This window comes from Pimephales promelas, chromosome 6, assembly GCF_988280905.1.
Source record: "Pimephales promelas chromosome 6, fPimPro1.hap1.1, whole genome shotgun sequence".
NCBI lineage: Eukaryota > Metazoa > Chordata > Actinopteri > Cypriniformes > Leuciscidae > Pimephales > Pimephales promelas.
In genome coordinates this window covers 37052501-37069236 of record NC_142774.1, presented here as the reverse complement: position 1 = coordinate 37069236, position 16736 = coordinate 37052501, and the positions used below count along the sequence as shown (strand labels likewise).

At 36.2% G+C, this 16736-nt stretch overlaps 1 protein-coding gene and 1 long non-coding RNA gene across 3 annotated transcripts in view; both read left to right on the top strand.

The window, feature by feature from the left end:
- LOC120460532 (receptor tyrosine-protein kinase erbB-4) overlaps positions 1 to 10354 on the top strand; it is a 147548-nt gene extending 137194 nt beyond the window's left edge. For both annotated transcript variants that reach the window (XM_039648348.2, XM_089132535.1), the window contains exons 23-27: positions 819 to 965; positions 1623 to 1720; positions 1810 to 1980; positions 4152 to 4446; positions 5332 to 10354. In XM_039648348.2, the coding sequence (XP_039504282.2) occupies positions 819 to 965; positions 1623 to 1720; positions 1810 to 1980; positions 4152 to 4446; positions 5332 to 6146 (1526 nt within the window). In that variant the 3' untranslated portion in view covers positions 6147 to 10354. The remainder of the gene's footprint in view (positions 1 to 818; positions 966 to 1622; positions 1721 to 1809; positions 1981 to 4151; positions 4447 to 5331) is intronic.
- A 1777-nt stretch (positions 10355 to 12131) lies between these two features.
- The window catches only part of LOC148978773 (uncharacterized), a 14781-nt gene continuing 10176 nt past the window's right edge, over positions 12132 to 16736 (top strand). Inside the window, exon 1 of the long non-coding RNA XR_016169038.1 lies at positions 12132 to 12232. This is a non-coding gene — a long non-coding RNA (uncharacterized LOC148978773). The remainder of the gene's footprint in view (positions 12233 to 16736) is intronic.

Here is a 16736-nt window from a genome sequence, read left to right as displayed (position 1 = left end):
AAGGGCCCTGGAAAAAATATTCCCACTTCTCGCATGGATCGCATTGGAAATAAAAAGGGGAAATTAATTTCATCTAGAGGAACATTTGGTACTGCATCCAAACAAAATGAATGTTTCTGAAAGCTCATTTTTTGAGATATCAACCTCAAATTTAGAACACAACTTGTTTATAATTAGAGGCTTTGGTTTTCTTGCAGGATTTTGAGTAAAATATGTTTTGGTAAATATATCTTTCATTTAAAATGTGCATTATATAACGTATAATGGCCTAAATAACTTTTTTAACTTTTCACTTCAGCAATAATCTGCCAAGTGTCTTCTTTAAAAAAAGACCAAACTTAAGTCTGCTCCAAAGTGTTCAAGATTTATGACAGTTTAAGTGGGTTTTCAGGTCTATACTCCAAAAAGTGTATATACGGGGAATAAATGGATTTTATTCTACTGCATATAATTTAGTATCATAATATCCCCTAAAAATACAACATTTTAAATAAAAAATACATCACCAAAATAAAGTGTAGTACAGTATAGTACATTCATATATGAAGTATAGTATATTGAAATATTCATTTATTTCAGTCATTTTTGACCTCCACACAAATTTTTTTGCATTCTCAAAGGATACTATTAGCAAAATTTTGGAGTAAATGCAAAACAGCTAAAAGTGGCATTCATAGATCGGATACTGCTTTCATTCTCATTCAAGTATTCATTCTCAACAATCTTTGTGATTTCACATCCACTCCCATAATTTCATGTCCACCATGATAACCAACAGTGAGCTTTGAAGGTGGGCTATGTGTTTCACATTCATTCAGGGGTGACTATATGGGAGCTGATGACGTTCGGAGGGAAGCCCTACGATGGGATTTCCACACGTGAGATTCCAGATATCCTGGAAAAGGGCGAGCGTTTGCCCCAGCCGCCCATCTGCACCATAGACGTCTACATGGTGATGGTGAAATGTGAGTCATATTCTTAGACTTTATAATGTGTTTATATAGAATGCTTTCCATTTTATTAACCAATGCTGGATGTGTTTCAAAAACCTGTTGTTATTTTTAAACTTCATTATGTGCTGTTAGAGGGACACACTTTAATATGGTTATGTTTTGCAGTTTTGCACAACAAAAGGTACAATGTAAAAAGCTATAGCCAAACTAAATCAAGTCTTGTACTTGCTGTCACTGCTTTACCCAGCTCTCTTTATGCACTCGCACTCAATTTGTTTTAGCACAGTCATTTCCACAAATAAGTGAAAGGAGACGGAGATTAGATCTGTTTGTCGTAATCAAATTTGACTGGAAGATGCCGTGTATGATTTGATTCAACATAACAATTATAACACCTCCGAGAGTTTAATATCCCTGCATGAAATCCACTTTTATTGCTTCCCATTTGTGTCAGATTGGAGGGGAAATAAAATGAAATTAAGAAATTAGTATCAAGCAAATGCTAAACCCAATATATTGTGAATACATACAAAGCATGCATAAATATTGAGAATCGAGTTATTATATTTGTTATGTGTTAATGTAAACACAATAAAAGCACACTGGCATACATTCAGACAAGAGTCGGCTATGATGTCAGCAACTGAAGTCATCTGTGTTGACCTCCAGGCTGGATGATTGATGCTGATAGTCGGCCTCGGTTTAAGGAACTCGCTGCAGAGTTCAGCCGCATGGCACGAGACCCTCAGAGATACCTCGTCATACAGGTGGGGATTGCTTAACTTCTCTCAGTTTGAAATCGAAACGTTTCATGATCCTGAACCTCATTGGATAACCCGATATGTTGTCATCTCAGGGGGACGATCGCATGAAGCTGCCCAGCCCCAACCACAGTAAGTTCTTCCAGAGTCTTCTAGATGAGGAGGAGCTGGATGACCTGATGGACGCTGAGGAGTACTTGGTTCCTCATTCCTTAAATGCTCCTCCCACGTCACATATGCCCCGCCCACATGTAGATTCAAATCAAGTAAGCACTGGTCAACCACTTCATATGCGTCACTTCAAAATACATATCATAGTCTTATTTTTGTTATTTTTTGCTTTTATTTCTAGTACATTCATGGACATGTCTATATTTGAAGAGTTCAGATGCAAAAGCCTCTAAGTGCCATTTGAAATTTTCTTCTAGAATAATCATTTTTATCAAGCTTGTATATTTATGTTCAGTAATTTCACGACTGAAATTACTGAACTTAAATATACAAGCTTGATAAAAATGATCATTCTAGAAGAGAATTTCAAATGGCACTTAGAGGCTTTTGCATCTGAACTCTTCATTTTGTTTTTAAAGTATATATCTTAATCTCTTTTTTGCCTAGTATATTGTCACATATTATTATGCATTCAAGCAATATATACTCTCGATTATAATTTTAAAAACCTTTCAGTGCATAAATATTGTATTTCCACAGCTATTATGATCTCAACTGAATAATCAGCCCGTTCGCATCACATAGAACGCTATATGACAAAACGGCGCTATACTACGCACATGGCACCCTTTATCGTAATATAACACGCGAACCCAAGGCGTCATAAATCCTTTAGCGTAATATGAGACTACCCCACACCTAAACCTAACCATCACAGCGTGTTATATTAACGATAACGGGTGCCATGTGCATAGTATAGCGCTGTTTTGTCATATAGCGTTCTAGGATGAGAATGCGTTGGAATAATATACAGTAGTGCAACATATATGAGACTGCATTCTTCATATAGATAAACTTTGTTTGTTTCCAGGTTTTTCAGCAATCTTAGATTTTCAGTCCCAGTGTGGTCTCAGACTTTGGGACCCTACTGTATTTGTTCATTGATTCATTAATTCTGATGAGTACTTTATATTACTGTTCAAGTTTGAGGTCGATACGATTTTTGAATGTTTTGAAAGTCTCTAATGCTTACGAAGGCTGCATTTATTTGATCAAAAATACAGTAAAATTGTGAAATATTATTACCATTTAAAATATCTGTTTTCCCCTTCAGAAATCAGTCAAATGATTTGCTGCTCAATAAATATTTATTCCTATTATCAATTTTGACAACTCTGGCACAAAATGAACCTTTGGTCTAATAACACATTGATACCTAGTCAACCGTTCTCTGAGATTTGTTTTCATGATAATCGAATGTAAATTCGTGGTTGGACTTGTCGAGACTGTTTTCCAAAGATGGCTCCTGCCTGTATATGCGAAGTGGACTGTCTTTATACTGTCTGTACACTTACAAAGTTCTCAATGTTTGCATGTAGGGACCCTCATTATGTTACTGTGTTAGTGTGGGGCTATTTTGAGCCTTGTTAGTGGTATTTTTATTTTCCATTACTTGATGCCCTAGTTACTACCTATAAACAGTTTTTAGAGATAAAACTCTTTACATTCGATTATCATGAAAACAATTCTCAGAGAACGGCTGACTAGGTACCGATATGTTATTAGACCAAAGGTTCATTTTGCGCGGGAGTTGCCCTTTAATGTTTTTGTGTAAAAAAGTTATTTTTCCTTTCAGGATTCTTTGATAATTACAAAGTTCAAAAGAACAGCAGTTATTTGAAATAGAAATGTAACAATGTAAAAAGACTTTTGAACAGTGACCAGTAGTGTATGTTTAGCAGTGTAATTTAGTGACGATCATGTCTGTTCGGTTAGAAATCACATAGAGCAGTGCCGCTGCACACAGCTTTCATTATTACTGTTTGAATAGACTCTCTCCATTTCCAACTTGGTCACAGCATTTAATTTCACCTGAGTAATGAAAAGAACAGGCAAAATGACATCCACCTCCTGCCTCATACAATACTTGAGTGCCCAGTCTAAAAATATATGTTCAATACAGTGATGCCCCAAATTCTAAAAAAAAATCAAGAAGACCAAAGAAACAAGGATGCTTTCCTACTTTTGCACACCACCCTGTATCTTGTGCTTGTTTTGAATATTTTCCCCATGTCTGTCTCTATAGCAACAAAATATCCACTTTTTAATTTATGAATTTAAGTTGGTGATGTAATTTATGTATTACCAATATGGCAGTTCCCAATGCCATATTGCGTGACATTTTCAAAATGCATTTTTCATGTTACTGTTCTCTAACCTCAGCATCTTATTTCCTCAAGTTAATTTATTTTCCTCCTGTGATCAGAACCAGTTTGGGTATCATGATGGAAGTTTGTGCCCCGAGGAGGGAACAGGGTCCCGACCTCATGTGGCAGTCGCTACGGGAAGTGGCCCCTCTGTCCCGCCAGGATTACAAAGAGCAGGTCTGGACCCGGTAGAGGATCCACACTGTAATGGAAGCTTGAAGAAACACTCGGTAGAGGACAGCAGCGGCCAGCGTTACAGTGCAGACCCAACGGTCCTCCTGGGAGAGAAAGGACAGAGGGAAGATACAGATGAGGATGGTTATATGTCCCCTATGAAAGACAAGATCTCCACAAGTATGTTCTCAAGTCATTTATTATAGGAAGTGTAAAAGCTCTGTCAAGTCACCTTTATGTATATAGTGCTTTTTACTATACAGATTGTTTCATCATGTCTCTGTCATGGTTTCCTCATCCTGATGTCATTTCAAACTTGTATTACTTTCTTCTGTGGAACTCAAAAGATGACATTCTAATTAATGTACTGGTATTTTTATTTATTTACTATTGTCTATTAATATTTACTTTGTTTAATATATTTATGGTTTTTATATATGTTAAATATTTTCATTTAGTTTTCATTTAAATATTTATTCTTAGTCGTTTAGTTCGAAATTATATATTCATTTCTAATTGTTTACTTGTAATATATATTAGATCATTTGTATTCTTATTAGCTTTTTTTTAGCTCTATGGACCTACTTCTATTTTCCCCTTGAGATTAATAAAGTTATATTAATATATAAAAAATAAAAAATATATATGTATATATATATATATATATATATATATATATATATATATATATATATATATATATATATATATATACATACATATATTTGAGTAGTCAAGATACAGTATAATTAAGAATTTGCTGCCTCATGTTCCACTGAAGAAATGAATTACATTAGGGTACATAAATGTTTAATTTTTTAGGTGAAATGTTCCTTTAAAGGTGCACTTAGTAATCATTTCCACTTATTAATTTATAATATTATTTTAATATTGTACTTTTTATTATTTTATACCTTAAGACACAAATATGTTTAAAGTTACTTTACTTTTTATCTATAAAATGATTTAACCTTTTTACCAGTACCATACTTTTTCTTATATGAAGAGCCATGTATAAAAAAGTCTACACTGTTTTATCCATGTCATTGTCCGTCACTTTTGTAGATCATCTGAATCCCGTTGAGGAGAACCCTTTTGTAACGAGGCGTAAAAATGAAGACGTTCACGCGCTAGACAACCCAGGTTACCACAGCACCCCTGATGGAAAGCCCAAATGTGAAGATGAATACATCAATGAGCCCCTTTACCTCAACACATTCAACAACACCAGCGACATGAACCAGGAAATGTTAAGGAAAAACGGAGTCTCTGTCCCGTTGCAGGTGACCACAGCGTCCCACACTCCAGGCACCCTCGTTCCCCACATCACACAACTGGGCAAACCCCATCATCACAGCTACGGACCTCACGTTCACTTCGCCATACCACCGGTTCAGCTGGTACACCCTGTACCGATGAGCCAAAATGATCAACATACCCATCCAGTCCAGTCGGTCCATGATCACGCCAGCAAATCTGTCTCGCAAGCACCAGCAGGCCAGATCTGTCTTGTGAGCCATCCAGGACACCCAAGCCAATCGAATCGTTCCCCACAACAGTTTCATTTGGCAAAGTCCTCAGTGGTAGGTAAACTGCCAGGTCACCCGGTGCAACCAGGCAGCCAGATTGGGACCACATTAGTGGACAAGATGTACAAGAATAGCTTTGACAATCCTGAGTATTGGCAGCACAGCCTTCCACCCAAGGTCACCCCTCAGAACTCCCAAGACTCTCCGGTGGTCTGCAATAACAAGTTCCTTTACAAGCAGAACGGCCGCATACAGCCTGCCGTGGCTGAAAACCCTGAATATCTGTCCGGAATGAAGCCAGGAACAGTCCTGCCTCCTCCTCCGTACCGGCAGAGGAACACTGTGGTCTAACGTCCAGGTCTCCATGCTCTGTAGAGCCTGGTTCTTCTACCAGCACCTTAAACGTCTTTCCTTCATCCTCCGGTGGTCAAAAACGGGACTAGAAACAATACAAGCCACTGAACTGACATTATGCCTCATAAAATATGGCATAAACACTTTGGGGAGGAGGTCAACGCATCCCATCCAAACACCATCCATCCCCAAAAACCTTGTCAGTCACCCGGGAACATAGTTTTTCTCCTCTACAGGTATTTTAATAGCGTTTCATACAGGACTGCACATCTAGTAACGTCATTACCTTGGTGAAATCGAATATTCCAGACGCTCTCAAAGGTCCTTAATTTGAGTCTGAAACAGAACATGGATGTTTGGAAGTGGAAAAAAAAAATCATTCTGAATAGAAAGAGAAGTGTATTTAAAAGAATATAGGAGTGAATATGCACTTGAATTTTATATTTTCCTGACTGGAACACTTGCACTTTTTCAGCAAATCCTTCATACCGCCAAAACTGCTGCCCTACTGGGAAGACTACTGTTAGACCTGAGAGGATTGCGAAATCATGAACAGTCGAGTTGCTCAGCACAATGAGTTGAATAAAAGGCTGCATTTGTCCATATTGGGAATACAACACCTGTTGAGAGATACGGAGAATTCATTATCAGGAAGAACGGCACTGAATGGTTTACAGGGTGTTTACATTCATTTACTTCATCGGTACCTGACTTAAGTGGGAACTTTAAATCTCCTTTGCCGGAATTTGTAACTGTTACTTTTCTCTTATTGGTTGGAAGACATATCCAGACTTGGTCAGTATGCTATCCACACAATAAGGTCAACATGAAATTGATCCTATTTACTTCATTAATGTTATGGGTGTTCCATGTTTTTTCACTGACAAAATGTTCATAACCATGTTTAACTTGAACTTCCACCACTAAAATAACTTCTAATGTCAGAATGATTTCATCAATAGCCAACTATACTAAAAATGATTCTTCAGAGAAAAAACAAAGATTTTGTACTTTAAAATGTAATGTTACTTGTTAATTCACTGTGCAATTTAATAGCAATTTCTGAGTGAAAATTGTTAATAATGATCAATTTGAACAAATATTTGAATTTTGAATTTGACCTCCACATCGCAGTCATAAAGTCTCCTCAGGAGAAGACCAGAAGTTTTGTAATCGACAAACTCGCATCCAGGGCATTTTATGCTGATATTATATGCCCATTTTCACAACCCAATCATTTCACGGTAGATAAAATGAAGTCTGAATATCCTGTTTAGCATCACATTAAGGAAGTAAACTGTTTTATGTTGACTTTCAATTATATATATTCAGTGTTTTGTAGGTGATATTTTGCCTCGCGTGTCTGTTCCCAACTGAAGTTAGTAAATCAAATGAATACATTTAGTTTTAATCTGCTGGTTAACATATTTACTAGTAACTTTGAGTTTGTACAATTCAGTGTGTCAGTACCTGAGCCTGTAATCTGATTGGAAAATGGAATTTGGGCACAACAGTTATTTTATTATCATTACTATTTATTCATAATGGCTGCTATGTTTTTATTTTGGGCATTTCATTGTATTTCATAAAACAAATTTTCTAGTTAACACAGCAGGTTTACATGAATTAGGGAGGTTGGGTATGTGATGCTGTGTTACGCGTCACTATGTCACATAACTGAGCTGTATTTTGTAAAATTGCAAACACTTAAAAGATTTGAATGTGCCACTTTTCAGCCCTAATATAATTAGAAAACAGGCATCTGTCCGTGGTTTAAAAGTGTGTGCTTTTATTTTTGTAGTTGTCTGTGATCTCACACCTAATAAGAAGTGTAGCACAAATTCAGAAGTGTTTCCCCTGTAGTTTCCAATCTACTATCGTTAGTAGTTTCTGTGCTTTTAATGACGTAGTGTCAGAAGACTAGTCAAATGAATCACATTTTGGTGATATTTTGTCCGATTTGTGGCATATGAACACAAAGACATTTTTTGCAACAAGATGCTTGAACATTTTAACAGTCGTTAACTGCCAAATATAACAAAGCCTAATCTCGAGGCACCGTTATCATTGTGAACTTTTGATTTAGAAATGCCATTTTTGATAAGAATGAAGCTGTTTTATTTCTTCATTACTGGCCAGTTTGATCTCATTGTTATATCTAGGTATTACCGATAATGTGTGTGTGTGTACATACTTGTACATTCAGATTCAAGTTATGATTATTATAAAGTGTAAACTCTTCCAAATGTGTAACTTTGGTCTAAACTTTAGTCTGGTCAGAATCAGTGAAAGACTTTTGTACATCTGAACCTTTCTATAGTTAATGGCACTACCACTGAAAAAAAAAAAAATTGCAGTCAGTAATATTTTTAAATATTTTAAACTGAAACGAAAGGTCAAAAGAACAGCATTATTTGAAAAAGAAAATCCATGTATTGCTGATTAAAAGTAATTTCTTTAAAAAACTGTCCCCAAACTCTTCCGTTAGTGTAAAAAGGGTATATTCATATCGTCCTTTATCAGCTACTAATGTATGAAAATAAACCTGCACTTGAACCACACTGCATTTTACACATTAAACATGCCTACGAATACTAATGAGATCACATTGAACCGTCTGGAATGAATTAAATTAACCATATTTGAAATAGTTGAACCATATTTCATCATTTTACTTGAGATATTAACTTGTAAACTGATGCATGAGGAACCACAGCAGGGAAGCGTCTGTTTATACAGATTAAGCAATCCGAGAAACAGCGTATAAGAGTCGTACAATTTGCGGTGATTCACTATTCAGAATGGAGTGGGAAGTACAGATTTTTTGTGCAGTAAAATGTAGAGTATTTCTGAGCCATGGGGCATTTGGAGTGACTGTAACAGCTGGGTTCTTCTAAAGGGAAGTGAATAGTATTTTTGTATAGTTATAGGAAGTGTAAATATATAGAGACTGTTGCATCAATTTTTCATTTCTTTGCGATCAGTTCTGTTTAACATGTGCCGTCTGTAATGGTCTGACATTGTTTCAATGTTGTATATGTGACGTTTGATTTGATCTCAAGTGATGTTCTGTTTTCCTCAGACCCGTTTCTTTCCGTGTCACGCTCAGTTGTGTGAATTTCTTCTTTTCTTGCTGCTTCTATTGTTAGCTGTGGCCCTTTCCTTCCCTCCATAAGTGCCCATTTTCTCTATTCTTTACCTTTATTAGTTGTTGTAAATATAACTTATTAAGACTTACAGAAAGACGCAACCGAAGATTATCTACTTCTGTCAACCTAATTTTAAAACAATACTGGCATATCTAGAGTGAACTATATTTATTATTGACATTTTGTTTTGTATGTCTGCATTTGGTTTGATTGCTTTGTATGATATGATCATGATGAGAAAATTGCTACAGTTGAAGCACTTGCAGTAAATCACTGGGTGGCTTATGAATTATTACTGATGGTGGTATGTGCTAAGCTAACTAGAAATATGTCAAATAATTTATAAGAGCCTAAAAAGTATTTGGACACTTAAGTCACACTTAAAAAAATAATTTTGAGGCATTAAATAACAAAATATTAAACCAAGTGGTAATTGCATTGACACTAGTTAATTCTTTACTCACCTTCATGATGTTACAAATACTTTCGTTGAAGACCTTTTTAATGAAATCTGATATATCTGTCCCACGCACAATCCCCAGAAAGGAAGTAAAGATTAAAGTAATCCATGTGACTCAACTCAATTTTATGAAGCGATTGGGTGCTTTTTTTGCACACAAAAATCTAAAATAAAAAAATATTGCGCTGCGTTCCAGACAAGGTTGTTAAGAATTTAAGAATGTATTTGTCCCAATCAGAGGTGTTTACATGTTGACCACATCTCCACGACGAGAAAAAAAAAAAACATAAATCGTTTTGAAAACAGCTGACAAAAAGCAAAAACAAAGGTTACACTTAATATTTTTACGTTTGTGTTTATTGGCGACATCTTGGAAGTGACGTGGTTGGGGTTGATCAAGTTTTTACGGATCGAATGTCCAAATTTGAGTGACGTTCCAGACTTATGCCAACCTGTAACCTGTGTTTTGCAACCTTATACCCGTGAAAGTGCACTGTAATGGCACAATCACACCCGTGAACTCGTAGATCGATGTAGCCTACTCACAGCTACGGGCTCTGACGTCACCTAATCCGTGAAACCATAAAAAACAACAATGGCAGCCCCTGCGGTGTGTCTCTGCAGGCGATACACGGTGAGAATACACTTCAGGACAATAACGTTAACTAGTTTTCAGTCCATTGAGTGCAAGGATAAATTAATATCAACATTTACAAATATAGTAAAACAGCTTGCCTTATGCGCCGTTCAAATAAACAAGGAGCAACTTTGGCAACAGAAATTATTGCAAATGCGTATAAGGTCCGCCATGCTGGTTTGTTTACATCTTGCTACCACAATTCCTTGCGCTCAGGTAGTTTGGCGTAACTGGACTGGAATGCTACAAAGTCGTGGTGTCGTGATACGTGCTCAAAAACGTGCCTGGAAGGCAGCATTACTTCTAAGAACGAGGTGCCAAAAATCCAAATTCCGAGCTGTCTGGAACGCACAACGTTTGCTCTTGCGTCAACACAACACGCATGCGTCGTGGGGCTCTCGTGAAAGCGCATGGGAGACATTGGAACGACTTGAGGGTGAGTAGCTGACAGAATTTGCATTCTTTGGTGAACTGACCCTTTCATTTCTTTAGCCATTTTTTGCAATGTCATGGTGATTTTAGTAAATGTATGAAGTCAGTTCCAACCTGAAAGTGTCCAAAATGCTTTTTAATTTAAGCAGCATATTAGGCCTACTAACATTTTTTTCTTATGTGTGTGTATGTGATTAAATTATTATTTTTTTGTTTTTATAACGTGCTTCTGTCATTTTTTTAAAATATATTATTATTAATAAATGCCACTTTGTTCAATACTTTGTTATTTTAATGCAGTAATGTTCAAAACATGTATAGCCTACTTTTGGCCAAAATGTTTGGGGGTCACTGTGTTTTAGAGCTTTCAGTTTTGTACATTGTTTTAGTTTCAGTTTTATTATAACATTAAAAGTCCCCCCAGACAAAACTACAGATTTTTCTTTTTTAAATTACATTAGGGTCATTAGTTAAAAAAAATCTCCTTTCTGTTTCCATTTTAATTGATAGTGACCACCCTCCACCAAACTGAATGCCAACTGAAATGAAATACTTCATATTTGTTACATGATGCTGTTACAAAGTATATTTTCAAATTAATATGAATAAATTTAAAATGAATTTGAACAAAAAAGTGTGTGGTTTACTATACCATAAGAATGCATGCAGTAATGTTTGATCAAACAAAGGAAGTCTCTTAAAGACCAGCTTTAAATAAATTGCATTTATTTATCTTTCATATTATATAAATTAACAAATGCTGAAACTATTATGGGAAAATACTGTCGCTCATGTCTTTTATCAACATAGCATCAGACAATATCAAAATATGTGACAGTGAATTGTGCAGTTTTGGAGCATTAAAAGCGGGTTGTTGCTGACGCATTTAATAAATGTTTTTGGCACACCACGGATTCCACCTCAACAAAGTTTTGAAGAATTCATAGGAGTATCAGCAAAGTTATCTTATATTCAACAGAAGTCTTTTGCTGAACTCGAGTCATAAATAAATCACAACAGTCCAATGCTGGGATACCTCTCTGAAGTTTCAGATATTAATACTAATCAGCCAACTGCATGCTGGCTGTTCAACATGTTTATGCAGTGAAACCCAGCTTGTTTTATCAAAAGAAATGCTAGTGTGGTTGCCTGGGCGTTGCTAATCGTTTGCTAAGATGTTCTGCGTAGTCTTTAACATGAATCTAGGACATTAATCTGGGGTGCATCTCCCGTACAACTTTGTATGTAAATGAAAGCCAAAATTCAATGTGTTCTTCATGTAAAGTGACTGTCTCTTTTTGTAGTGTTAAAATGGTAGTTGCGTAGACTGTCAATGGAGGGACAGAAATCTTCATTCGTGTTCCGAAGATGAACGAATGTCTTACGGGTTTGGAACAACATGAGGGTGAGTATTTAATGACAGAATTTTAATTTTTGGGTGAGCTATCACTTTAACCACCATATTATGATGTATCAGACTCAGAGACGACTGTTTTCCGAAACCATTGCACCTCTGTTGTTTGAACCACATTCATTTGACAATAGAGTAATTCAACACTGGTTTCCTCTAGATTTTCCTATGGATATTTATAATGTTTATTTATTTATTTTTCATTTTACGAGTAAAATAAGGTCTGTGGTAAACATAACTTGACAATACATGGACACTTTCGAAAACGCAAATTTTGAATAATTTTAAGATTAGAACGTTTGGGTGTTTGCAGTTTAAGTTGTAGAGCAAAACCTTCAAGTATCTTCAAATTATTTTTACCACCAGGGTTGTGCACAGACATTTTGAGGGGCAGGGGCTCAAGTAAAAAAAAAAGGGCACTTCTCATAATTACGTCTTTTTTTTTTTTACTTTTTTAAACAAGAAAGTATATATATTACAACTCTGACTTTAAAAAAAAGTTAAATTAATTTTATCTTCCTCAAACTCACACAATTGTTTCATTTTCAAAAGATGTCTACAAAATAATCAGTTCACACAGAAACCATGGCTACAATGTTTTCTATGCTAGTTTCAATCAAGTATTGGATACCCCTGATGGTGACATGGACTTAGTTTCACATTTGAAGGAGGACTGTATCATCATCATCATCATCATCATCAAATAAAACCTTAAAAATCCACATTTAGATGGAGTTTGTTTTAAACCTTATAGGCTACTATTCTTCATTCGTTGTAGGGTTCTTCTAAATTCACCAATTTAGATTTTTAAATTTCAGGGTGAAAGACTTGATGTATGTAAGTCATTAACTTTTATAATAAGAATTTTAGCCCATAAAAAGTCATAAAATCGTCTGGATTTTCCATACAAGGTTTAGCCACGTCTTAAATTTGATATGCTCATTCATTCATTATCTCGATATATTTTTCTCGATATTAAAATTATATCAAGTTCCAGTCAATATCGCCAATAACGATATCAATATCGAGTCCGATAAAATTTTGAAAATGTTTATGCGCCAAAAGCGGAACGAAACATTGAGCCGCGCGTGCCTCACGGATTGTTTATCCGCTCGGCTCAGTTCAAACGGCCTCGCAGCGCGAGCTCACTAGTGTAGACGCGTTTACTCTGATCAGCGCTTCAGAACCCCTGACCTGATATTTTGATACACTATTCATTTCAATAAATATATTTGTTTGACAGGGAAGCTGTGCGCAAACAGGAATATTATTTTTCAAAAATTAGAAAAAAGCACCCTAGAAAAAAGGGCACTTTCTCTCCAGGAGTAAAAAGGGCAGGTGCTCAAGCCCCATGTCTATGTGTACACGTGCCTGTTTACCACAGACCTAATCTTACCAACAAATTGAAAAATCCCATTATAGAAAATCTTGAGGAAACCTGTCATCCTATAGAGTGTTTCAGGGATGACATATTTGCTATGCCAAAACCTGAAAACCAGTTAGCATTTGAACTCTTCTGTGTCCTTGTTAGCACGCCCATCGAGTCAGAGGGGTTACTTAACACTTGTGAAAGATGCTTTTGGTAAAAATAAGGTTGTATAGAATAATAATAATATTACATTTCACCTCAAGAAGTTGAGCAATTTGAGATATCGCTAACGGATACGATGCAGGACAGTAAGTATGAGGAATACTGTTGTAATGATGCCATAGTCTAATGTTAGGCTTGAACAGGGGCAATGGGACAATGAGTGCACATGTGAAGAAAATAGGCTTTGAGAAGAAAGGAAAATTGTTTAATTTATGTGCAAAACAACATCTCATAGAATGAAGTGTCAGCTCACAAAGACAGGCCTGTGTTAGATCTACAGGGCATGCAATTATACAAAATCAGTCTGTATCTACCACTCTGATGACAGCATTGTTGGACAACAATTGGTATTTAATTGGGGTTGCCACACTGACAGGCATGCTACTTCTTTAACTGTCAGGTGGCTGTGTCATTAAAGCTGTATTGGACATGCTTGTCAAGTCTTAATTATCCCTCGAACATCTTTGCATACTAGCCTGTCCCCTTTTCCCACTTTCATGTTTCTCGTGCTTTTCTTTTTCTGAGATCTCTCATCTTAGGGGGATATGAGGGTGGGAAGCATGGTAATTTGAAAATGCTACAAATTTTCTACTAATACAAAGCTTAATGCTAAATCCTGAAGTATCCCTTTAAGTGTCCAAAAGTACGCTTAAGAGTACTAAAATCAGTAGCTTCAAGGGAAAATGGGATCATTTTAGCAACTTTACTCAAACCCTGCTTTTACTGAAGCATTTTTCTCTTTTCTGGAATTTTTCTTTTCACGAGAAGGTGTAAATATATGAGTAACCTGTAATAAGTTGTAGTTTACTGTTGGCTCATCTAAAGTACAAGTGTACCACTTGAAATAGTCTTGGATATGAATGCAAGTTATTTGTCACAAATGAAACTGTCAGATTGGGTTGCCACTGCCACTATCCAATCTGTATGAATACCTGCTCTCATGCTCTAGTGCTAGTCTCAAGTATTTTGCCCCAGATGGCATGTTTAGACTTTATTTTTCCTCTCCAACATCTCACACTAGATAAGAGACAGAGATGGAGAGTTGTAATTTACACAAAGCCCACCAAGTTATGACACAGCATTCTCTATGTCCTGTTTCTTTTCACACACCAGAATTCACTTTATTGCACTGTAAAACAATATTGTTGGTTTAACTTAAAAAAAGTAAGTAACCTGGTTGCCTTCAAATTTTAAGTTCATTGAACTGGAAAAAGTGAGTTAATACAATGAAGGAGAATGATTTAATCATCAGAAACTCAAAAGTATATGTTATCTGAACTAACTAAATAAATTATTTAAGTTGATTTGACAAAAGAAAAAATGTTGTGATTACTACACTGTAAACAAATATTGTTGGTTTAACTTAAAGTGAGTAACCTGGGTTGCCTTAAAAATTTAAGTTGATTGAACTGGAAAAAGTGAGTTAATACAATGAAGGAGGTTAATTTAATCATCAGAAACTCAAAATAATAAGTTATCTCAACTAAATAAATTATTATAAAGTTGATTTGACAAAAGAAAATATGTTGTGATAACAAATCTTGAAAATATTTTTTTTACAGTGTGGCAGACAATAGTTATTATAATGATTATTATTATTATTAAATATTGCAAAGCTAGTAAACAAATATCATCTTATTAAATGCATTTTAATTGATGTTGTTTTTTAAAATTAAAATTGACCCAAAATTGATCCACAGTTCTCATTTAATACATTTGCATACAGCATTGGAAAACTATGTTAAATGCAAATATGAAACCATACAGTTTTTTATTGTTAAATAAATAGACTTAAACTTCTCTATCTTATTGGCGGAAATGTATTTATTTTTTAAAATGGGTTGTTACAGAGTCTAATGTAAAATCGGGGTCCTGAAGCAAAACCATATTTTAGAGCAGTGCAAGAGTTGAAGATGTGCTTCTTTAGGAACTCATTTGTAACCTTTTTCCAAAGTCTCCAAGTCCTACAGAAGTGGCGATAAGCAAAATGTGATGTGATCTCTTTAATACATTTATGCATTAATTAATTAGCTCATTAATTAAACATTAAATGTAGTCCCTCAGTCTGCAGGGCATAACGTTTCCACAGTGTAGTGATTATAGGGTAAGATTGGATGACCATTAAAGGAGGTAAATGTGTGCGTTCCCAACTTTCAGTTGCGGGGAATAGCAATTAATAAGTCCCCTGGTAACTACGTTTCCTCAGTATCTCAGTGTGAGATCCCATTAATACCATCACAGTCCATACCTCGCTGGCATTATCCGCATGGGGAACACTTACCCGAGCACCATCCGAACCCTTGGGTCCCAAAAAAACACTGTACGGCATTTCTCTTGAACGCTCTCTGTTTGGCATTCATTTGACACCCACAGCAAGCCTCTCCTCACAAATGCTACTGATGGAACTGTCCGTGGTGCTACTACTTTTGTTTGTTTTGCCACAGCGCTGTCCGTGGTGCTGATAACCCACTGTATATGTATGCCACGCAGGCGTCCCTGAGCATTTAAAATTCAAAGGGCCATAAATTAATGAGTTCTTATCTGTGCACCCCTGGCCCTGGTTTCCGGATCCAGGCCCTGTTATGTCTAATAATGGTGGAATGAGCAGAGGTTGCAAGGGGGGTGAGCGAGGGACTCTTTGTGACTGTCACCGTGGGTCCTTGGCTCTATCTCTCAGCTGCAGACAGACAGATAGGAAGCATCACTATGCAGCATGGCGGAGCTGTTTGTCTGGGGTGGTTGTGACACCCTCCGCTTGGGGGTATTTTAATGAGCTCCCCTGGGATGAGCATTAGTCATTTAACATCCTGAGGAGAGCTGAGGCATCCAAACACACACATACCTGTACTGTCCAAAACTCTGGGCGTACACACATACGCATATACACAAAACAAGCATATGAATTCC